Raw genomic sequence first — 23,788 nt, 5'->3', positions numbered from 1 at the left:
CACTGATTCCTACATGCAGGCACACACCTACAGCCTAAATTACACTGAAAATACCTGTGCTGTGTCATTACCATGTCATAAAGTAACACTGTGGAGTGTGCAAATCAAAATGCAAAATAAATTTGCCTTGGTGCATATAAAATATTGCATGCACAGTTACTAAAGGTGTTGCAAGATCTATTTAAAATGAGTTTTATTGAGATGAAAAAGTTTTTCCATTATAACTACAGCATGTTAATCAAAACCAAGTGCTTCCCCTTCAATTAAAACATGAATTGGAATACATTTTGTTCAAAAATACTTTAAAAAGTAATCAGTTAAATGGAGTATTTTTGGATGTGCTTTACTCCGAACGCTGGTTACTGTTTCTAATCTGGCTAATGAATGCACACTAACGAGAGGTTGCCTTTGTGTTCATCAGAGGCTTTGAAGGGAACCTATTTCTCTGAACAGCCTTCAGCTGTGAGCTGCACAGGCAGGAACGTGCAGACCCTCAGGTGTGACAGAGGGCTGTGCTGGCCGTGCCCTGCTCAGGTGGCATTGTCCTTCCCACTCTACAAAAGTACAAAAGCATTGGAGGACTCCAGGTATACAAAGCAGTGTTTCTTGCTACCATCATCCATTCATAAGCATCATCTTCTGGATTTCCAGGCAGCTCTGGAGTAAGGAGTAGTCCTTTTCTTATCTGGTGGTTTGAAGTAAGAATAAACAGGTGCTGCAGGATATTCTGCGTCTGGATTTTCTGCCATCATTTTCAGCTTGGCTTCAATGGCCTTGATTTTTGCACTGACACTGGAAGGAGAAAAAGCAGAAGGGAAATTGAGCTTGATCTTAGCATGAAACCCAACTACAGAAATCCAGAGATTCTGCTGACATGAGAATCCTCCCTGCACAAGGAGGGGCCAGGCAGCCCCCACTGCTGCAGCCAGAGCGAGGCAGGAATGCACTGCCCAGAGCCCACACTGCTGCATTGCAACCTCTGCACTGGTTTGCTTCTCCAGGAGACACCTCAGCACCCCAAAATAATGGCCCCTGCACATATTCAGTGCTTTCTTGAGGACGCTGAGTGAGACAAGAACACGGCAAGGCTTCCTACTTCATGTGAAATGATGTCATTTCAGGAGGTCTGAGCATGTGCAGCAGAGCAGAGCTCGGAGCAGGCTGCTGGGAACAGCAGAGAAATGAAAGCCAGACTTCCTTCCAGCTACAGCCTGCTCGGGATGGGAAAACCCCTGACTCTAATTAGGTCAGGAAGAAACATTATTTCAGCATTAGCAGGGTTTATCCCAAAGGGAGAAGCTATCCTAGGTTACACCCCAAATTCCTAGGACTTTTGTTATTCACTATCCTCCACTGGGTATGGACGGGGAGGAATGTCTGTCCCCACTGTGGATTCTTGCACCATCCATCCTCACTAGAACAACCCCTTTGTGCCACTGATGCAGTTAACAATCTGCATGACTCAAACCCCTCTGCTCTTTCCCTCCTAGCCTGTTACTTCTGAATTGCAAGCTCATTTTATCTCTGGGCAAGTGCATTAATCTGGTCCTGGTTCCTTACAGGGTTCCACTGTCAGAAGACAGAGGAAAACCACACAAACAAACTGTGAATTAGCAAAGCATCTACGTGCTTTAGGTAAATGCAGTGGTTGGAGAATTTAACCACATCCCACAGACAAGACCTACGGGCAAAAAACCACTGGCAAAAAAAAAAATTAAAATTAGTTTTACGTGAAGTACTACCTGTGACTTTGTTTTAATCTTCTGCCACTATTTTGGAACTTCTTGCTCGTAAGCATTTTGCTGAACCAAATTAGTCCAGTAAAAACCCAATTCACATGAAGTGCAGAGATTCTGGCCAAAGGAGCCTTCCTAGAACCCACTGGCTTTGCACGTTAGAAAATAAACTTCCAGTCTGAAGTGTCCCACATCAAGTGAGCGACTTCACAAACATTACCCTTTCAAAAACAGCTTTTTTGCCGTGCTAGATTTTTAACACCAACAATGCCAACAACTCTAAATCTTACTGAAATGGAAGAAGTTGATCCCCTGCCAGTCCCACAGCAGGGTCACCTCTCACCCAACCCATCTCCTACCTTAGGTTGGACTGGGGCGGCTCCGTGCTGGAAGATGGCTCCAGACTGATTGGAAGGATCTTCTCATTTTTATTGTGATCATATCTCTGCAAGCAAGAGACCAAGGACTGAGTCAGCTGCAATTAGGAACAAAGAAACATTTCCCACAGATGGACTTTAAAGCTGGATTAACATCGCCTCAGGTTTTGTGGAGCTTTTGCTAGGAAAGATTTTGGTGGCCAAACACTGAAACAAACCCCAACCACAATATTTGGTTAGTACCAACGTGGAATGCAGGCTGCATACTGAACAGTTATGTGCATTGTACTGTGGATCCTTAAACCTTATCCTGTCACTTCTTGTTCCCCTCTACATAAGGCAGGAAGCACAGATGGTAAACTTGAAGGTAACTACTGCACTGTTTGCTGTGCTCTTTATGTGCAGAGCCAGAAGGTAACCCAAGCACACGGCTGCACAGAATTGGGCAGTCCTGGCAGAAAAGATGGGAAGAAAAAAAAAAATCAGTTAGGAACCCCCTCCTTTCTGTAGAAGGCAGCTTGTGAGTCTGTCTTCTCTGTGGGCAATGGGCCTCCTGAACTATTTGCAGTGTTCTGCTTCCTTATTTCGCTTGGCACAGAGTCAGGTTTGTTTTTCAGCAGAGCTGCTCAAACCGACAGCGTCTGGTGAGCCTTGGCCACTCATCTCAGAGCTGCTCAGCACCGTGCTGGTCTTGTCTAAAACAAACTCCTGTTACAATAAGCCAAAGTTTTGTGCTGTTAAGTCTTTCCATTCAGGGATTGGAAAATGCCACGTGAAGCGAGGTGATTATTTATGCACGTTCCTCCCCAGACCCCGGAGCAGCTGGGCAGACACTCTCTCCTCCAGCTCAGACTCCTTTCGTGGCCTGATCATTCCTCAGGCATCCGGAAGCACGTGGCTCTCCAGTAGCTCCAGAGACACAGAAAATGGAGACTGGATTTGCACAAGCTTGGGTGTGCTGGCAAGAGCCCTTGAAGTCAGTAACTAAAACAATGTGGTCTTCAACAAAGATACCTGGTCTGGGTTTTTAAGCATCCAAAACAGATGCACTAATATACTTGATAAGACAAAGCAGAAAGCTGCTGGAAGGATAATCAACTTAAAAGAAAACTACCCAAAGGAAAATAGCAACAGGCATCTCCTCTCTGCCTCCCCCAAAATCTGTTTATCTGCAAAAAAAAGTTATTGAAAATACATTGCTTTATCAAATACAAGATAGTAAATAACTGTAGGAGAAACAAGACAAGAATTTAAAAAAATGAAAATAAGGATGTTCCAGAAGGAACTGCCTAAGTCAATCTTAAAAACTTGATTGTTTATGTGACGGAGCAAGGAATAAAAGGATATTTAGCTTAGATGCAGAGTATGTTACTTTAAAGTCAAAACTAATTAGAGCTGCTGCCACATAAGTGCTTTCAGAAGTGGAACCAAGTAACACAGTAACCGGTAATTGGGAATTTCCATACCTCTCCTATGCAAAAAAACCACAAAGGGAAGGATTCAAACTTCCAGCCAATTACTCACTAAGTTTGGGAAAAGTTAAAACATGGGCATTTATAGAAGTAATCTGTTCACACTGCTCTGAGCAGAAACCCCCTCCCAAAGAACCCCAGGTTAAAGGGCCTGTCCTCACTCACAGCTAATCCAGCACAGCTTGGGTAGACAGCAGAAGCTGAAGAGTGTAAACATCAACTCTCCAAGTTATTTCCTAGAACAGACTGAAATTATTTTGCCAGGCCAAGACTGCCTTGATAAGAAGGCTTTATTATTAAAGCTTTTGAGTTTTGCAAACTAAAAGCAATTCTTCCTTGCAGCAGCCAGCTTACCTTGACTTGTGCGTGTGCCCACCGCACCACCAGCTTCTTGGAAAGGGCCAGCTTCCCATTGAGACACTGGATCGCCTTCTCTGCTTCCTGCACAGGAAGACAGCTCCATAAACAAACCAAGCCTCTAGTCAAAACCCACTCACATGGAAAGAGCCCTTTTTTCTTTGTTATTTAGCCTACTGACAGCACAGAAAGTTTATCGCACTGTATCCCAATCCAGGGACACCTTGGAAAGGCTCCCAGCAACCAGACTTTATCTGCCTGGCTGCTCCACCTTGCTGTGAATAATTTTCTAGATGCACAGTGTTAGGGCTCTTCTGACATCTTTATCACCAGCTGCAAAATGGACCAAAGAGCTGGCCCTTTTTAGCATTAAAAAGCAGGATTCAGGAGAAGACAGCAGAGGACAAAGAAAATCACTATTGCTGCTTCCAGGAGCAGTCACAAAGTGGCTGTGACAGAGAAAAGCTGCTAGGATCTGTGGGTTTGTGTAGACAAAGTACTGAATTTAACCTTTCCTGTTGTAGTTTTGGATTAGCATTAAAAAAATGGGAGAGAAGTCAGTCATTTATATCAGAACTTTAGATAAAAAGCAACTTACCTGTTTGGTTTCAAAGTTGACAAAACAGTAACCTCTGGGCTGCCCTTCCAGAGCACCAGACTTGTGGAAGAGGAAGTCAAATTGCTTTACTTTGCCAAACTTCTGAAGGAGTTTGAGGAGGTGGTATCTGAAGGGAAGAGAAAACATTTATGACATGTTTCATCCCACTGACAGTGAGGAGATAGAGAGGAACCCATGACACACTCAGAGCTCACACTCAGCTGTGTCACACACACATTCCCAAATCCCTGCAGAGGTGGGTGCCCTGTGCAGCACCCCTTCAGCACCCACAGCTCTGAGCAGCATTATCAGTGACTTTCCAAAAGCCCAAGGCACAAAGTTCCCTCCCAGCAGTGCCAGCTGAAGGGCAGAGAGATCTCTCAACAGCTGCCTTTTGGACAATTATGCAATGGCTCCCAAGGGGGTTGGGAGGGCTTTGCCTCCTGCCTCACTAAATAACTCCTACTTTTAAGTATAACCCTCCTGTCTCCCCCTCTCTGGCCCTGATGTGACCACCTGAAGCTCCATCCCCTGTACTCCTGTCCCAGCACAAGCACTCTGAGCCCACAGCACCTGCATCCCTCAGGACCCTGCTCCTCCTGCTGCCCTCCCTCTCCCAGAACAAACCCACCCCTGCCCTGTGTGAGTGCTCTGGCAAGGACACCCCAGGGCACACAGACATCTGCCTGGAAAAGATGAGGATGCAGAAAGACAGAAGAATAAACAGAACAACCTGCAACCAGGAATTGCCAGGAGGGCTCAACAAAAAAGGCACCAGCCAGCCCTCAGTATCATCCAGCCTAAATCTGCCAGTGCTTCTGGCTCAGACAGCTTTTCAGTGACATGTTCATGGAAGTCAGACACTTTTGTAGCCAATTATCTTCCTGCCATCCAGTGGGGAGTGTGCTGTTTCCAATAAAACCGGGGAAAGCCAGAGTAAATCTGTCTGCTTAGTATCTGGTGCATTGAGCAACTTAAAACAAGGAGCACACATGCTGTACAGGCCACACCTAATCCTGCAAGTTCTTTGCAGCTTTTTTTGGTTCCCTGGGATTGAAGTGTTTAACAACACTGGCTGACCTAGGAGAAAAGTGACACTTATTGCTCTGACCTTCACTGCCTGACCCCATGCCTGACATTGAAGAATTATTTAAGTGTTTAATAAGGGTGTCTTAGTCAGGACTCATCTCCCGAGCAGCTGTATAGTGTTTGTTAGCAAACCACGCAGTCCAACCCCAATTTTCAGTGTTTAAGGTAACACTCAGTGGTCAGAGAACCTACCAGGATAACACCAGGCACCAGAGGAAACCTCCCATGTCCAGACATGAACGGCCAGTAGCAGCCCAAGACAGCCAAGTGCACAAGGCAACTACAGGCACTGTCCAGATGGGAAGGGCAGACAACATTTTTCCTAATAAAGCCTGATAGGATGTCTGAAAAGAGCCTTAGCCCTTTGTTAAGCTTCAGAAGCCAGGCAAGAAAGTTCCAGGAATGTGAGTCATCCCACAGGATGGGTCACAGTGGACATTCAGGATGTGCACTTTTAAAGAGGTGAAGGTGCAGCGTGTGTACAGACGAGCAGTGCAGAAGGGCCAAGTGATCCCCCAGGGGAACACACACATTGTCATTGATTATGGAAGGCTTCCTACATCCTTTGGAATACCTATGAGCTCTCAAACTGCTCTGAAAGCAAGGGGAACTGGGAAGAGCAGGGCGAAGAAAAGGAGCTGATTACACAGTAGCCAAATTTCACCACCTCACACTTCCAAAAAGCAGACACAGATGTACAAGTGAAAACACTGACTTTGGAGATGTGATGTATAAGAAACTCCACATGTTGGACTTCCAGAGCCTCCAAAATATGTAAACGCACCTCAGGTTTGTTTCTGTAAACACACTGCTCCAAAAAGCCCTCGGAATTTCAGCAGTATGGAAATAAAGTCCTTACCACCAGGATGCTGTTCCCCTTCTGGCCATTACAGAGGCAGGGGAAGGGCAAGAAGGAATCTCCCTGAATTCTGCACTAAAAAACCCTCTTTTTTGGCAGCTGCCTTGTCAAAAGGAACTCTTTGTGGGTGTTTCTCTTTTTTTTTTTTTTTCCTGAGAGCATCTGCATTCAAATAATACCTTCCTAGCAGTGAGGTGACAGTTCCTCCTTTAAAACAATTTTCATCAACAGTTTAGAAGTAACTTATGTCATCTATTTTGTTTAGAACCCTTTTTCCAACCGTGCCTGCAATTTTACAACTGCAGGTCACCTCCTGTCTGTGGAGCAGCTCAGAAATCCTGTATAATTAATGTTTTAGACTGTGATTACGGTTTGTTATTGTTAAAATACTGAGGGCATTAACAGTAACTTGACAAGTAGTTCTTCAGGCCAAGAGGTACCGTCATGGAAAACTTGAAGCCTTATTTAAAAAAAAAAAAAGGTGAGAAGATGTAAAAAGCTTTACTATGGCAACAACGTGGGTCATCCAGAGCTTGGAAGTCGTTGGCACCGCTGCGGCCCCAGGGCCAACCTCCATCTCCACTTCCTGTCATCTGATGTGGATGCGAGACAAACCTGCAGCTCCCCCATTTCCTTTTCCTCCTCTCTTCCTCCTGGCACCCCGAGCGCTATTCAGACGCAGGCAAGGCTTCCTCTGAACAATGCTGTCCCAAGGACCCTGCGCGGGGACCGGGCCACATGCAAAACCTATTATTGCGAGGAATTCTGCCCCACTGGGATCTGCCAGCGGGGGGCTGTGACAACAACTTGTGCACACATTGTTTTCTAGGTGAGACTCATCGAGATGGGATCCTCGACAAGCAGCACGGCGGGCTGAGGAAGTTCAACGCTACTTCATACCCGTGGAAAATGAATGAGCATTGAAAGGCTACGGGAAACCAGATCATGTGAAGCAGGGAGCTGAAAATGAAATCTCTGCCTGGCCAAAGCGCTGGGAAGTCTCAGGCAGCTTTAGGAACAGGAATGGGCAGAGGAGGCAATTCTAGCCCACCTGGCACATGGAGACAGAACTGAACTAGGTGGCTTTGCCCCATGGGGTGGGAGCACTGAGGGGTGAGGAGATCACACAGCTGAGCCACAGCACATGCCCTGCCCTGCCGTGCAGCTGGGGCACAAGTGATGGTGGTGACACCAAACCACGAGGAACCACCTGCTGCCATCCTCGTGCAGGGATCTCATGGCTTCCAGAGCACCTGGAGACACCATCCTGTGTCACAAGCAGCTGTGAGGTCCCCTGGTGCCAGGTGTCCTCCTTCCAGCTGCTGAGAACACACTCAGGAGACTCCCAACACCACCTGCTCCCACAGGCAGACGATGTTTTAAGGGTGCTGGATGAAAGAAGTCACCCACAACCACCAGCAGCAGAGAGGAATGCCCAGCTGAAGAGCCACCACAACCCAGTGCCCAGGGCATGTCAGCACCCCCAGCTGAGTCACAGTCACTCAGTGTGTGCAATAACCTCCCAAAAGCACCAGCTCCCAGGCTGTAATTTGTAATTTATAAATGCTGCTCCTGCAGCTTGTGCTCCAATGTGTACATTACCTATTAACTCCCCAGCACTTGACTGCAGCTCTAGTTTGCTCTTGAAATGGAAGTCTTGGATTGATTCAAGACTTTCTGATCTCATTTCTGCTCGAGAGTGTCACAACCACTTATTAACTCTGCCAACGACTCAATCCACCTTACTCTGTCTTAAACAAATCCAACATAGAAATAACAAAGGCAGCTCTTTAAAAAAACAGATAAAAGCAGCAAATGCAGAAACATTTCATTTTCAGGAGTTTGATTTAGCATGTGAGTAGCAACCTCAACAGGAATAATTCAGAGGAACAACTAGATCTAGAGATGTAAGCCCTTAGCATGAGAGAATAAGGGTCAAGATGATTTATAGAAATTTACTGACCACATATTTTCTTTACACTGACAATGTGCGAAAAGGAGCTTCCTCTTCTTTTATTCACAAGGAAATGGAGATACAACATCATTTGCAGGAGAGAAGAGACATTTTAAAGCAAAACAAAAAGCAAGACACAGAATTATAAAGCCTGAAATTAGCAGCAAGCACTGTCACTCATCACTGGGCAAACTTTAAACATTTAGCAGCATGGGAGCACTCTAGGTTTGAGAACCCTGGAGAAACCACCAAAATCACTTCATCCAAGTGATGAAAACAGTAAATTTTGCCACATAAACCTATTACTTCTCTGGCCAAGACTAAAAGGAACAACCTACACTGAATGGATCTACAGCACTGAGGATCACCCTGAGCAGTGAAGGATCCAATGCACCCACACCCTCCTCTCCTGCCCTCACCCTAACCCAGCCCCTGAATCCCTGAGGACCCAGCAAACAACACTCGAGAATTCCTGTATCTAATTTCACGTGGTCAGTGAATGTGGACAAACCACAGCGGCAGAGCTGTGGGACAGAAGTGGTAATTAATGCAGAAACCTCCCAAAGCTGAATGGCTGAAATCACAATGCATTAATGATTCCATTTAGAGGCTATTAGGGAGCCGCTCTGCCCAGATGAACCACGCTCAGAATAAACCCCAGCACCTGCACGCACACAAAAAGAACCAGGAAGAAAAAGTATTCCACGACGGGCATACACAATAGTTAATCAAAAATGCTTGTTTGTTGTGAGTGTGTAAAGCCCAAATTGTTTTGGTTTGCTTTCCTTTTTATACAACCTAGTGATTTCACAGCACCCTATCCAAATATTGGACAGCACATCACATTCCCTTGACAATTTAGCTGTTCCAGTGTTATGCTTGCGCAGGAGATAATTATCCATAGCCTGGAGAAAACATGAAATGCTCACACACACGTTTGATTCATGCATTTACCCCCCCTCAGCAGCCACTCCCACCTCCTCACCATCCACTGCTGCAGCGTGAACTCACACCCAGCAAAATACAAAGCAGAGCTGTGGTTTGACACAGACGCCCGCTGTCAGGTGTGCCCTGCCCACCTTCATTTCTCCACCGGCCCCAACCACTCTGGGTACAATTTCCAGGGCTGTGCCTTGCTTTACCATTGTTTGCAGCACTGTCACCCCGAAAGTCTCCAGATATTCGACATTTCCCTAGCTTGGAGAACAGGGATGTTTTCAGCCCCCGGGGGGCTCCCAGCCCGAGGGGTGCTTCAGGGGGGAGTTCAGGACCTGCCTCCGAGCCCCTCGGTCCAGGGAGGACACCCCGCTCACAGACACGGACACACCAGAGCGATTCCTGCCCGCAGCAGCAGGCAATCCGCTCGGCCGCGGGGCAGAGCGAGGAACCGGGAGCGCTGCAGCAGCCTGTGCCGCCTGCCGGGCGCGGGGGCACCGCCAGCACCCCGGAGAGCCGCTGGCACCGGAGGCCGGGCAGCGCTCGGGCTAACGCTGGCCCTGGGGGCTACCGGGGCCGGGGAGGGGCGATGCGGCACCGCCCGGGAGGGCTCGGAGCTGCTGCGGGAACACGGCCCCGTCCGGGGCGGTGCCGCTGCGGGGCGGTGCCGGGGGTGGGGGGGGGGGGTTCCGCGGGTGCCGGCGGCGCCGCGGTCACTCACTCGGTGATCTTGGGGTCCAGGTTGCCGATCCAGAGGCGGTGCCCGTCCTGCAGTGCGCCCTCGGACAGGATGGAGGCGTTCTCCAGCGGCAGCGCCTGGCGGCCCGGCTCCATGGCCGTGCGGCGGTGGCGGCCCCGGAGGCCGCGGCCGCTCCGTCCCCGCGCAGGCCTCGCCCCGCCCCCGGCGCCGCTCTGTGACGTCGCGCCGCGGCCCGGCCGATGACGTTCCCCGGGACGCGCGGGGCTGCGCTACGGTGAGCGAGGCGGTGGCGCCCGCCCTCCCCCGCCTTCCTTCCCCTCCCCCGCCTTTCTTCCCCTCCCCTTCCCCCTTCGCCGCCCCCGGGCTCCGATCCCGGCCCGCGATTCCCGATCGGCAGGGCCGGTCCGCGGCCCTCGGCGCGGCTTTCCACGGGGCACCGGGGGCGAGCGGGCCGGGGCGCCCTGAGAGCGGCGGGGGCGGGGCCGTGCGAGGGGCGGGGCTGGGTGGGCGGGGCTTGGGCGCACCTGCGCGGGGCCGGGACCGGGATCGAGATCAGGATCGGGACCGGGACCGAGATTAGGACCGGGACCGGGGAGCAGGGACAGGGGTGGAGTGTCCCCGGCGCAGCGAGGGCCGCTTGCCCCGGTGGCCACCGGCGGCGGTTCCCCGCTGCCCGCGCCGCCGGCTCCGCGGGGCCCGAGTCCCGTTCGGCGCCGCCGCAGCTCTGAGCGCAGCAGATCCGCAGCTGCTGCAAGTCCCCGGAGCCCCGAACGGGCCGGGCTGGTGAATGTGGGGGTGTCAGAGCTCGTGAGGCAGAAACTGAAGTTCCAGCCCCGCTGATGTGCGCACACCCGGTACCGGGGTGAGCCGCTCCTGCTCGGTGGGTTGGTGTCACGGGCACATCTGGACAGATGTGCAGAGGCCGTGCTGACACCGCGGGCACGGGCTGGCAGCCACCGAGCCCTTCCCGTGGCATTTGCCCGGTGGTCGCGGCAGATCCCCAGGGCTGGCTGCTGCCCGCATCACGGAGGTGCCACCTTGTCCCCAGAGCTGCCACTTAGACCTGAATGCGTTTGGGTTTCGCCCGCCGAGCTGCCCGGCTGCCTTTCTCTCCTCCAGGTGGGTCAGAGAGGAGCTGTGGGCGATGGCTGTGGCGCTGCGCTGCCTCCGTCCTCTCCCGTCCCTGCTGCTCCGTTCCTCCTTTGCCGGGGCCGGGGGGCTGCCCCGGGCTCCCGGAGGCTGCCCAGCCCCTCTCCTGGAGGGCTGCAGGCAGTGTGTCCAGCAGATGCTGCTGAGCAGGCAGCTGGCTACCAAAAAAGGTAAAAAATGGCAGCTTTTTTTCACGGTTTTGCAAGCTCTCTTTCAATATTTGTATGCATTTTTATATATTTATTTGTTTTGGTTGATGTGCTCAAGTGGTGAGCTCTTTACTCATTAAAAATACAATAACTTTGGTTTTACTTCAGTTTATCTTAGACTCGATGCTAAATCTGACCAGGACTTTAATATCTCCTTTCTACTTTCTAACTAACTTGTCAGAAATAGAAACTAATTTTTTTGTGTAATCTGCAGCTAAAGGTAAAGGGCAGAGTCAAGCCAAAGTGAATATCAGTGCTGCCCTAGTTGAGGATATTATCAATTTGGAGGAAACCAATGAAGACATGCAGGCAGTCATAGAAGCTCTGAAAGAAGATTTCAGCAGAAATCTCAGTGTTAGAACCTCACCAGGTTGGTAACTTCCTTGTGTGATGCTCTGTAGCCTGTAACTAAGGATACAAATCCTAGTAATGGACGACTCAGATTTTTTCAAAATCAATTTTCTTTTTCTGGAGCTATCCACTGGGCATCCAATTCCTACAACCCCGACATCCCAGCTAGAGGCTTTCTTCACCCTGAGCTTGACCAGGAAGGATCCATTTTTGTTAATAGCTTCCTGGAAATAGCTTTTTTAAGTGGGAGATGTCAAAAGTGTCTAACTGAACTGTTTGCAGATGTGATGAAGAAGCAGGTTGTCAGCTAATGGTGCAGTAGGGCAGGAAAAATCCAATTGCCATTAAATTATCCTTTTGGAAATTGCCATTGGGCCGGTGTCTGGCATATACAAACTTTTTCCTGCTGTGCATCTTTGTGGGCAGTAACCTGTACAAGCCTCACTGATGGGTTCTGTGTTTTAGGAAGAAATGTGAATGTGTTTGCCTTAGCTGCAGTTACTATAACACTCTGAAGGTAGGCATTGGTAAGCGGATCAAGTTTCAGGGATAAAATTTAACATTAAACAACGACCAAATTTGAATCATTCACCACCCCAGCTCTGGCAGGGGCACTTCTGTCTTTAATGGGGCTGGGAAGTGTAGCTCAGTCTCTTAACTATTTATTTTAACCATAGGTATTTTTTTTAATTGCACTGATAAAGTACCTCCTGTCCCATGTGCCTTTTGGCCTCTTAACATTTTGCAGCAGAAAGCAGAGAGCAGCTCAGGGAGATTAAGAGTAGCTCAGGGAGAAACTGAATACTTTAAATTAGGCAGTGTACAACACCCCTCTGGGGGCCTGGAAAAAATAGAGGGGTTTAGGACAGCGCTGTTAAGTTAAAGACAATATTTGTCTTGATTTTTATAGCAACATTTTGATTTTCTTTAAGTTGTAAGAATTAAAAAATAACCATTTCCCTTAAATTCTTAACCATCCTGCTTAGTTTTCCTATTCTAGTAGCAAAAACAAACAGGAGTTTTGTTTTCACGTTTTTGTGCTTTAGAGCAGCTTTGAAATATTTAACTTGTGGATACACAGGGGATGCCTGAACACAAACAGCACCTGAAGTCTGAATAAACACTGTGTTTTCCTTTGTAACCTCTGCATTTTGCATGGCAGAAGGGAAGCGGGACACTGTGGAGGCATTTTGCTTCGGCATCACTGCACAGTGTTTTGTCACGCTGAAGCTCCCTGTGTTTGGTTCTTTTGAGGGGCCCTGGATCACATAACTGTGGTGACAAAAGATGGGAAGTTTCCGCTGAACCAGCTGGGGCAGATCTCACAGAAGTCACCGCAGCTCATGATAGTGAACATGACCAGTTTTCCTGAGGTGAGGACACACTGGGAGGGGAGATAATTGCCACAGGAACAAACAGGTTGATGCTGAGCAAAGGAGCATTTAGACAAAATCACTCAAACGTGGCAGGGCTGCAGACTGGGGCTGGGCTGTGTCACTTTGAGCTGACACAGAGCAGAAGGGGCATTTTGCTGCTGACAGCAGCTCCCCAGCCCCACGTGGCTCCCAGAGCAGCTCACCTGCAGCAGCACAGGGTCAGAGGAGAGTTCCTGAGTGCTGTGGTTGCCCTCAGGGTTGTATCCAAGGAGTGCCACAGTTACAGGGGTTTGCTTTGCAGGCGCTTTCCCTCAGTTGGATCTGCAAAGCAGCACGAAGCACCATGGACCAGGTGCCTGGATTCACTGTGCTCTCCAGCCCTCCCCATTTCCATGCATTTTTGTGAAGTGTGAGCACACACACACTCACCTGGACTGCACACACGGCTGCAGTGCTGCATCAGCCCTGTTGTATTCATTTCAGTTCCTTGTCAAGACGTGGCCATGCACAGAACCAGACGTGTAGTTGGAATTTGTGCTGGGAACTTCATCAGATGCCTCTGAAACTTGATTATGTATTACCAGGGCTGGTGATATCCCTGAGAGTACATGAGAGAAGTTGTGATGGAGCCTGTGACCTTCTGAACAGCTTCCCTGGTGGGACTGAGCTGGCTCGTGCTGAGTGCTGTCACAGAGCTCGACTTGGGCACTGCTGAGCTTGGCCAGCTCCTCCCTTGGCAGCACCTCCAGGTCAGAACCCGAATTAAGGGCTCTGGTTTACCTTCTGTGAGAGACAACTCCTTTTAATTTTCTGCAGGAGCCTTAGACCTGCCCCTGAATGAGGCAGCAAATCCAAATCCCAGCTCAGATCAAGCCCTGGTGGTGCCCTGCAGCAGGTCCCAGCGACAGAGCCGGGCACAGGGCAGCAGGAGCGAGCGCAAGGTTAACAATTCATCCTGCTGGAGCTGTGCCAGGGCTTATCTCTATTTATTTTGCAAAGGCTTTCCCCAATTAATTAAGTCAGCAAAGTCTCAGAGGAGGTCAGTGCAAGGCACTTGATGCCTAAGTGTTTCTTAGAGTGTATCCCATGTGTATAAAGGCTCTGAAGAATGGAGGCCCCTCGTCAGCGAGGTCCCGCGGAGTGTCGGCGCTGAGAGGGCCAGGAAAGTCCCTCCATGGCTTATCCCGTGTCCAGGCAGGAGCTCAGGCTGAGAAATGGGCATGTGAGAAATTAAATATCCTCTAGATAGCATTGTCTACATTTGCTTTCTGTGCTAAAGGACCACTTGAACCATTTCTCTCCCTACAGTTGCTTTATGCCCATACCTGTTTTGTGATAGATTGAACTAAAACCATTAGAGACACAATCACTTGATGTCATTATTTACAGCATACAGCCAGTAGTTCATGACACTGAGAAGCAAATAAAATTGCCTGAAGAGTCTGAGAAATAAAATAATCATAAAAAAGGACTTGCAGAGCCAAAGTCTGTCTTCTCAAGAATTATAAAACCAAACAACACTAGGTTTTTAAATACAGTTATTTTTTTCACGGGCTACAAGAGGATGGAGGCAATATTGCAATATTTTCCCTTCTCTCATTCTCCCTTTCCTCTTCTTCTATCTCCTCCAATATCTATGTTAAACAACACAGTTTTTACTGAGTATTTCTTTCTTGCAGAACAGGCGCTGTCCATGGAATAACACATTGACATTCCTAACGTGCTGAGATCATTTTGGTTGCATTTTCTCTGCCCTTGTAGTTTCAGGGGACAGCAGTTGTCTCTTGCAGAACACCAGCAGAGCATTCATTTCATTCAGTGATGTCACACATGAGGGACCTGAACAAATCTGCAGAGCTTTAGTTTGTGCCTCAATTGGCAAAAGCTGAGCTTTAAAAATACAGTCTGAGCAACATAAATACTGCAGCAGCCTGGAGCTAAAGTTAATGATGGCAAAGAGTATCAGAAATAGCACCGTGCCTGGTAGGAAATGTGAGTGCCACAGGAAAAAAAGACTCCTGGGGCTTGTCAGAGTCAAGAATGAAGTGACCTGGCAGAGCCCTGTGGGTGTTCTTGGCCAAACTCTGCTTTAACCCCAAGGCCTGGCACTCTGTAGAGGTGCACTCACACCTTGTGACCGGGGTGAAGCCTCGTAATCACCTTGCAGTCACCAAGCAGACCTGCCACCCCACCTTCCAAGCACAGCAGAGTGCCAGCCAGCGGCGAGGGAGTTTTGAGAAGTTAATCCTCAGTAAAATAAGCTGTAAAATAAAGCAGAGCTGGGCACAAGCACTGGTTGTCAGCCGTCTGCTACTGCCCTTCTGTCCTGTGGTCAGGTTGTAGTAAGTGGTTAAGTTCGTTAGGGTTTCAAAATTGGCACTGGGTGATTTCTAGGGGGAAACATTCAACTGGAATTTTTAAATGCTCAGAATCTTTCATCTCCTTTGCCACAGTCAGGCCCTGCCTTGGGAATTTATTGCGGTTTCACTCTGCGTTGCCTCAAACCATCCAAATAGTTTCAGAGAAGCAAAACAGTTTTCTTTTGTTGTTGCTTCCCTTCCCCTCTCCTCCCTCTGTGCCCCCCTACCCCAATACGAGCAGCCGTAGTTTCCCATTCGGTTTGATCAAAGCTCTCTGCACCAATGTAACTTCCTGATCTCGCTGGTAACAGAAGTAAATGTTTCCATGTTCCATGGAGATGGATTGCCAACTATTGACAGAGTTCTGGCATATGGGAATGATTATTTCCTAATTCCCTTTACCTTTTGATCTGTTTTACAGAGCACAGCTGCAGCTGCAAAGGCTATAAGGGAGAGTGGCATGAACCTGAACCCAGAGGTGGACGGGACGGTGATTCGGGTGCCAGTTCCCAAGTGAGTATCAATGCCTGAGCTCATCATCATGCAGGATAACACAGAGCACTGCAGTGAGTGCCCTTCAGAGGGTAAACATGCATGATTGCTGTACATCCCCATGCAGCTGCTCTCCAAAGAGCTGTAGTTCAGGTTCGGGAAAAAATCTGCGCCTTTAGAAGTGTCTTGTGAAACCTCTTGGGAGTGTCTGAGCTCTGTCATCACATCTTGGCATCTGATGATTGGTCTTATTTTTCATCTTCTCTCTGCAGAGGAAACTTGGTCCTAGCTGGCTGCAGCACTTTGAAAGAGAGTGCCAAAAGCTTTTGAAACTGTATTGCTTTAATTCAGGGGCTGATTCTTTGCCTCCCTGCTCTAAATTCCTGCAATTACACCAGAACAGCAGTGTTCAACCAGTGGTAGTAGGGGAGAGTAGCACCTTGCTGCAGAGAGCACTAAAAGAAGCTGATGAAAGTGAGAGGAAGGAAATTCATAGCTTTGACAAAAAATCTGCTCACACTTTTGTGTACACAGTGTGTAACTGGGGGCTGTATGGAAAATTTGGTATGGGGCTGGAAAAGCAGGTTGCCCCAGGCAAGGGCTGAGCATCACTTCCCTTAGCCAACACAAGTATCTTCCAGACCTTGGACAAGGCAGGAGGTGCTGCTGCATCCACGCTTCAGTTTGGATCAGGAGAAGTGATCCTGGCTCTGCCTGGGAATGGGGGGTCCACTCCGATGAAATGAGAAACCTCCCAGCAGCTCCACCCGCTGACACACACAGAGCCTGTCACAGGGCTGGGTGGCACAAGGGAAACTCATGAGTTCCTGTGGGTGCTCAGACCTTATGGAGCATCTGAATGCCCTGGGCAGGTGTGGCTGGGCATGGTTTCACACCATGGTAAAGACAAACAGCTCCCACGCAGGGCGTGCACAAACCCCTTGCACAGGCACTGCCTTGCACAAGCAGGTGACTTCTTGGTAAAGATGAACCAGGTATTTCTTGTGCTGTAAATCTCCTTTAAACATTCTGTGGAATTTTACCCAGCATTTTGATCAGAGAAGTCTAATTGCAGCTTTCCGTTGCTGTCGGTGAGAGGGAATGACATTATCATTCTATTTGCTGATTTTCCTTCCCTGTGCTCCCTGCCCTTCCCCCATTCCTCAGGAGAGGAGGCAGAGGAGGAGGAGGGCACCATTATCTTCGTAATTGCTGAGGCTCCCGGGTTGCTGCACAGTGGTTTGATTGTTAATGGGCACTTGGGTCATCCTTGAATACGAATTGCTGGGGAGGAAACTCCAAAACTGCAGATCCCGAGCTTTAACAAAATCCTGTGTTTTTAAACAAATGTGTACGGTCTGTCACTATCCTCCGTGGTGCTGCAGAGCTGAAGCAAGGCTTCTCCTCCCAGGGAAGCTCTGCCTCGTGTGCTCCTGTGTTCCCCTCCTGTGTCAGGGTGGCAGCTCTTGGTCCTTTCCTGGCTGCTGGGGAGCCTGGAAGTCCTGAGTGAAGGATTTTGGCTTGGGAGCTGTGCCCTGTGGGCCTGCCCTCACTGGCACTCCAGTCTCTTGTGCTCTCTAGCTCCGTGTCTGGGGCTGTGGGAGTTTCAGCCACTGACCAGAGAGAGACAAACAGTTCCAGCCTTTTAAAACCCCCTAATGAAAAAGGCAGGGCAAAGATAATTATATCCCTCATTTGCTTTTAAAATATTTTTTAGAAGTTTTGCATTATTTCCAGCAGTTCATGAGAGAATATACGACAGACAGATGCAGTGGAATTGCAGAATTACGTCAGGTATGCAAAATAAGCAACAAATCAGAAATGAAGAGATAATACTAATATTGGTTCTGCAGACTTTGGTTCTTTATGAAGGGAGGCACAGTAAAAATAAAACCAAATCCAAATTGCCCTTACCTGCTATTGTAACCACTCTTCAGTCTGACCTATCAGCTGGACACACATGTGCCATATTTTGCCTTGTGCAGGTCCAGCTGTGCTCCAGAGTGTTTCAACAGAGCACTCAAAAATGGAGTTTGCTTTTCAGTATTTATTCTATCAGTTTAGTTTTTTCAGTGCAGCCTTAACAGAAAAAATACACTCGTGTCGTTGGTGTTTACTTCTGCTGCCTGCCAGGATCCCTCTGCTCCCCAAGGCATTCTCCTGTTTGTGTGGCTAGCACTCCATAGGCAATATTTATTTGTATAAAAAGTAGCCTCTGAGGGTTTAAAAATAAAAATTACAAAAAAAAAGAAAAAAAAAAGAAAGAAAACCATCCATGGGAACATTTGTATTGGTTGATCTCTTGGCCGAATTTGACCTGACCTTGTGTCTTTTATGGTATTGCCTCATTTTTAGATTCATCTTTTTTGGACCTATTGTGTTACACTGGATATTGTTTGTAAATCAGTAATATTTTTACACATGCTTTACTGAAAGCCAGATGACTCATTTGAAAGTTTAATGACTCATTGTGAGCCTTTTTTTTTTCCCTTTGCCCTTTAAGAAATAAGCAAAGACACCTACTGTGGGGAGAGAGGACCAAAAAATTTCACTTGAAAACACCCCAAAGCTTTTCTGAGCTGCTCCTGCTCATCATCAGGAGCCTGCGTTTTATTGAGCAATAAATGTTGCACCCTGTGTTTGTCTGCAATTATGAATGCAGAGTGTTTAGCTTAGCCTGCTTTCCTTTAACTGATCCCTCTCCTTCACAGGAAATTCCTGCTGTTGGAGGTACAGGAATCACTCTTACCCAGAGAAATGTCTTGTGCCGAGCTGAGCTGGCTCGTCCTGTCTGAGGGTCTGCTCTGCCACATGCAGGGGTGGGACATCGAGGGCTACAGGGCTGGGGGAGGCAGAAAAAAAGATATTTCTCAGAAAAAAAAAGATGTGACCCCCCCCCCCAAACATGTCACTCAGCAGGCTTTGCCCTGGGCCAGGCAGGACAAGGCTGTCCCTGGGGGAATGGCAGGGACTGACCCTGCTGCTCCATGGGCTGCTGGGGAGGGCAGCTGGATGGGACCTTGTCCTCATTCCCCATCTGACCCCCTTTCCCCAAGTTCACTTCACACTTTGTTTTGGCTTTAAGAGGGGGTAGGGACAATGGTTACTAGACAGAAAAGAAAACATAGCTAAGAACAGCTTAGAAGTCCCAGATCTCAGGGCAGGATTAAAACAACTGTCCTTAGAAACCTGGGGCCTGGCTCATGTTGATGGATTCCTTAACCAGAAACAGCATCTGCTTGGAAAAGTGTCTGTTTCTGGCATTATTGGTAGCATTGCTGAGAATTTACACACAGTCTGGCTGGAACATAAAACCCGCTGAGAAACTCCCCGGCGCTGCGCGGTGATAAAAAGAAATTGGTGTTAATAAAGACAGACAAGGAGGCATGAAAGCTGTGACCCCGTGCCAAGAAGCAGAGGAAATCTGGCAGTGCTGCATAAACAAAAACATTTCCTTCAAGGCTCAGCAGCCCTGGGCAGGCGAGCGATACCCTCGGCACAGCCCGGAGCCGAGCTCGGGCTCCCAGAGCCCAGCAGCCCCGCTGCTGAGCTGCTCCCTCCCACCCAGCAGGGGCTGGGAGAGATTCCCAGCTCCCTCCTGCAGGCTGAGCAGCCAGGATTGACTCCCTGCTTCCCCCCAAAAAAAGCTGCCTGAGAACACGACCTCACGTAGAGCTGTGCCTGTGAGCTGGTGCTGGGGGTTCCAGCTCTGCCGGGGGCTCTGCCTGGGGAGGTTGGACGTGAGAATCCCCAGAGGCATCAAGGCTGGGGTGCAGGGGAACCACAGGGATCCCTGCTCCCTCCTGGTCAGGCATTGGGGCCAGGCCTCTTGCCACATGTGGTGAGTTAGGCTGGAGATCAGGGAAAGGTTCTTCCCCCAGAGGGTGGTGGGGCCCTGCCCAGGCTCCCCAGGGAATGGGCACAGCCCCAGGGCTGCCAGAGCTCCAGGAGCGCTTGGACAGCACTCTGAGGCACTGGGTGGGATTTTGAGGTTGTCCTGTGCAGGGCCAGGAGTTGGACTCTTCCAGCTCAGGCTGTTCTGAGATTCCACATGACATTCCCTGGCCCACTCCCTCCCCAGGGTGGGGACAGGCCGGGGTGCCCTGGGTGCCAGGGCTGGGGCGCTGCTCTCTGGGTCTGCCAGCTTTCCTGGCCATCCCAAATTCCTGTAAATACTAACTGCTTCTGGGAAACCTCTTCCCTCTGGCACTGTGAAGTGGGGATGGCTGCCAGAGACCTGGCTGTGGGGACGGGCTGAGGGTCCAACTGTGCCCCCAGAGCCCCCCGTAACCCACATGCACTGAGGGGCAGAGCCCAGGCACTCACCCCACATTTCCTGAGCTCTCTGTGGAAAGAGTCCTGGCCCCAGGGTTTTGGTGACCCAGGCTGCTGCAGCCAATTTCTAAATACTCCTGTGAAATGTTTATTTTGCAGTATCACCCCCACACATTCTCCTGCTAGTGAGACTCAGGGAGTGCACTGGGGTTTTTCCTTCTCCAGGCAGTCTGGATACTCCAAGAGCTATGAAAATAATTAAAATATTAATGTTAAGCACTAGCAGTTGACAGTAGTCACCTCTAGGTGCTGGAGCTTGACCCGAGCTGAGGGGACACACCAGCCACTCCTGAGCCTTTTATCCCAGACCCCCTCATCACCAGTTTTTAGTTTGGGATAGAAAGTTGAACATTTTTTTGTGACACCGCAGCAGGAACTGGCCCCACATCAGGGGGAGGGTTCACCAGAAGTTCTCCTGGTCTGAGTTACCTGTGGCTTACCATGCCCAGCAGCATCCTCTTGTCAACCCAGGTGTTCATATCATCTTGGTGGGAAATCCTGGTCATGGTGAGCTGTATTGAGATTGAGTGAAAGATAAGCTCATTATCTTCCAGGTACATAATTCAGGCTCTTCAGCTGCGGGGAGGCAAAGCCGAGTTTCAGGAGCAGACATTTCCTCCTGGCTTTGCAGTTTTGTGCTTTTTAGGATGACACTTTTCACTTGATCTTTCAAGTCTGGAGCTGGATTTTTCCTCTTTCCCACACATGCTTTGGCAGCAGGAAGTAAGGAAAGTCTGAACATTTCAAGATGACTTTCAGGCACTGCAGCAAGAACTATAAAGCAAGATTCAGTCCAAGATCCCCAGCTTAGGGCTGAGCTGGAAATTTTCCATTCTAGGTTCAAGACTGCTTCCTTGGAATGCTGTGCAGAGCTGGCAGATTTTCTCAGGTGGACCAAAGCAGAGCAAAAACGTGTCCTGAGCTGTTCAGTCCCTCTGCCCTGAGGCACAGTGTCTCCACACAGAGCCAGCTCCATCTAAAACCAGCAGCTTTTGTGTGTCCCTGGGCAGGACAGCACCACTTGGAGAGGATCACTCATTTACCCAGAGTCCTTCACAAAAATAAATCTGGCTGTGCTACACATGACACTGCTTTTCCTTTCGGTGTTTTCCCTCTCCTCTCTCTCCCAGGGTCACGAGGGAGCACAGGGAGAGCCTGGCCAAGCTGGCCAAGCAGTTCACCAACAAGTCCAAAGAGGCCCTGAGAAAGGTGAGAAGCAAAAGCATCACCCAAGTAAAGAAGTCCAAGAACAAAGTGTCAGAAGATACCATCTGGCTGCTAGAAAAGCAGGTAATTTTTCTTTCCTCCTGCCGTGTTTTGGTGTCCCACAGCTCAGTGTTTTGACCCAGCCCTTGCTGACAAATCCTCAGCCCTGGGAACCCAGCGGGGCAATGGACAGTCCTGGGCTGAATTTCTGGAGCTGGCAATGACATTTATATCTGCCTTTTATTTGTGAGATGTGGGGCTTCAATCTCAAAGCCAGATTTAGAATATGAGCCGTTGTAAGCTGACACAGGGAAAAAGAATTCCCCAAAAGCTTTTCTACTACGAGGGATTGTTGCACAAACCAGCAGAATTTAGGGAGCAAAATAATCCATGACCATGGTGTACCACCACTCGTGCCATGCCTGGCCACTGCAAATGTGCTAATGAGCATTGCTCCAGTTGTTATTAATGAAAAGGCTTGCAAGATTATCTCTGTTCTGAGTTTTTGGCTCCAGTTCAGGAAAATACTTAAGCACATGCCTAATTCCCTAAGAGCAGATGTCACTAAAGTCAATTACTTGGGCATAAACTCAGGCACAAGCCTAAGTGTTCTGCTGAATTGATGCCTCTGAAGGCAGGCCATTACTTCTTAGCTATTTGTTTATTAACAGCTAAAGTTAGATACATTGCAAATGCTCTGGGACAGTTCTGTGTGTGCTCACAAAAATAAACATCGATATACAGAGCGTTTGTGCAAGCAGGAAAAATGGCCATGCCATTGTAACCAAACCCTGCAGGAAGCCTCTCTCCCAGAGCACACAGATGGTGTTCTGCACTGGTAGAGGTAACAGCTCCAATGGAATTCTTTTCTTCTACCCAGATTTTTCATTATGAGCAAAGGTCATTGCCAGACAAGCAGATCTTGATCCCATGAAACCAGTGCATAACACACGGTGTGCTCCAGCCTTTACCTGCCTGTTTTCATCCCTTTTGCATACTGGCCACGTCCATCTCTTGTTACCAAGAGAGCTGATCCCTGGGCAGGGCTTGTGCAATCACCATTTTATTTCTTTTTACCAGAAATAATCAGATTGTTACGTGATGTGTGAATTCCTGCCATGTGCACAGGACATTACCTGTGAGTCCCTGAAGCCCCTCTTCCCTGCTGCCAGCACCAGCAGCTCTGTCTCTGCCCTGAGGCTCTCTGTTAAACCTGACCAAGCCACTTGTGCAGCTCAGCCAGGAGTTTGTGTGGGCATCTCTTTTCAGAGCCTTGGACCTGTCCCTGCCCACAGCCCAGGTGCCACGCTGGCACACATTCCCTGAGGGCTGGTGGGAACCCCCAGGAAGAGCCAGCTACTGCCCCAGCACTATTGGGGGTCTGCTGGCACTTCAAGCTTTGTTCCAAAGGCTGGTTTGGTCACCCCCTTTCCCTTTAAACTGTGGCATCACCTACACAGAGCTCTGATTTGTACTGTCTTGCCACAGATCCAGCAAATGGCAGATGAAGCTGCCACGGAGATGGACAAGCTGCTGGCAGCAAAGACCAAGGAGCTGCTTGGATAAACCCATCCCAATGGCCACACTGCCCCTGGAGCAGGAATGGACTGCCACAGCCCCAGCACCCACCCCTGCCCGGGGCCAGCAGCCTTGGGGTGTGCTGCAGGGAGGGGGGAGCTCTCCCTGCTGTCCTTTATCCAGCTGGGAACAGAATTGGATGAAGTGAGATCGAAAATAAAATATCAGGAAGGAGAACTGGAAACTGCTGGAGGCCCAGAGGAAGGACTGCCCTGCTCACTTTTGTGCCCCATCTTTGCCCCACACCTTCAGCCCCCTGGAGCCAGGGCCACGCACGAGAGGAGCCTGCCTGTCCTGCTGCAAACCTCAGCATTTATTTCTGCTTGAAATAAAGTCAAAACGAGGTGTGGAGCAGCAGCCTCACGACAGCCAGGTCCTGGTTGCTGTGTTCCCTTGGCTCATGTGTTCCAAAGCATCTGCCCCGTGCCACGGCAGCAGGGTGGGAAGGGATGAGGGAGCTGAGCACAGGGTGGGCAGGGGCTCTGTGGGGAGAGAACTGAAACCAGTGCTGTCAGCACAGCTGCTTTAGTCAGGACTGAGATGACCTAAAGCCAACACAGGAACTTCCCAAAAGCAGCATCTGCCTCCCCAGCCATTTACAAAACGCCTGCGAGTCTCTGGCACCACAGCTGAGGGGTTGGAGGGGGTGCAAGC

At 49.3% G+C, this 23,788-nt stretch overlaps 2 protein-coding genes across 5 annotated transcripts; one reads left to right on the top strand and one right to left on the bottom strand.

Annotated features, from left to right (window-relative positions):
* Positions 1-176: 176 nt before the first annotated feature.
* Positions 177-10,212, bottom strand: RBM18 (RNA binding motif protein 18). The gene is made up of 5 exons (XM_053961872.1): positions 10,100-10,212; positions 4,541-4,667; positions 3,940-4,026; positions 2,096-2,181; positions 177-792 (listed from the first exon to the last, which is right to left on the bottom strand). The coding sequence occupies exons 1-5, from the start codon at positions 10,210-10,212 to the stop codon at positions 633-635; spliced, it is 573 nt and encodes a 190-aa protein (XP_053817847.1). The 3' UTR covers positions 177-632.
* Positions 10,213-10,234: 22 nt separating this feature from the next.
* Positions 10,235-23,530, top strand: MRRF (mitochondrial ribosome recycling factor). 4 transcript variants are annotated; one of them, XM_053961868.1, is made up of 7 exons: positions 10,235-10,352; positions 11,198-11,397; positions 11,651-11,806; positions 13,042-13,160; positions 15,945-16,036; positions 21,481-21,640; positions 23,045-23,530. In XM_053961868.1, exons 1-7 carry the CDS (start codon positions 10,318-10,320, stop codon positions 23,120-23,122), a joined length of 840 nt encoding a protein of 279 aa, XP_053817843.1. In that variant the 5' UTR covers positions 10,235-10,317; the 3' UTR covers positions 23,123-23,530. The 4 variants fall into 4 exon arrangements, with proteins under 4 accessions (XP_053817843.1, XP_053817846.1, XP_053817844.1 ...); XM_053961869.1 differs by lacking the exon at positions 10,235-10,352 and adding an exon at positions 10,604-10,940; XM_053961870.1 differs by lacking the exon at positions 10,235-10,352 and adding an exon at positions 10,604-10,958.
* The last annotated feature ends 258 nt before the right edge of the window (positions 23,531-23,788 follow it).

Source organism: Vidua chalybeata, chromosome 21 (assembly GCF_026979565.1).
Source record: "Vidua chalybeata isolate OUT-0048 chromosome 21, bVidCha1 merged haplotype, whole genome shotgun sequence".
In the NCBI taxonomy this organism is placed as follows: domain Eukaryota; kingdom Metazoa; phylum Chordata; class Aves; order Passeriformes; family Viduidae; genus Vidua; species Vidua chalybeata.
Note: the sequence above shows the minus strand (reverse complement) of the source record. Positions and strands in the feature narration are given on the sequence as shown.

Excerpts from the sequence above, each read along its gene's own strand:
- RBM18 (XM_053961872.1), bottom strand. The coding sequence starts at position 10,212 with ATGGAGCCGGGCCGCCAGGCGCTGCCGCTGGAGAACGCCTCCATCCTG. Across the intron at positions 2,182-3,939 it reads GGGCACACGCACAAGTCAAG|AGATATGATCACAATAAAAA; the intron begins GTAAGCTGGCTG and ends TCTTGCTTGCAG. Across the intron at positions 793-2,095 it reads CCGCCCCAGTCCAACCTAAG|TGTCAGTGCAAAAATCAAGG; the intron begins GTAGGAGATGGG and ends TTCTCCTTCCAG.
- MRRF (XM_053961868.1), top strand. The coding sequence starts at position 10,318 with ATGACGTTCCCCGGGACGCGCGGGGCTGCGCTACG. Across the intron at positions 11,807-13,041 it reads CAGTGTTAGAACCTCACCAG|GGGCCCTGGATCACATAACT; the intron begins GTTGGTAACTTC and ends GGTTCTTTTGAG. Across the intron at positions 16,037-21,480 it reads ATTCGGGTGCCAGTTCCCAA|GGTCACGAGGGAGCACAGGG; the intron begins GTGAGTATCAAT and ends TCTCTCTCCCAG.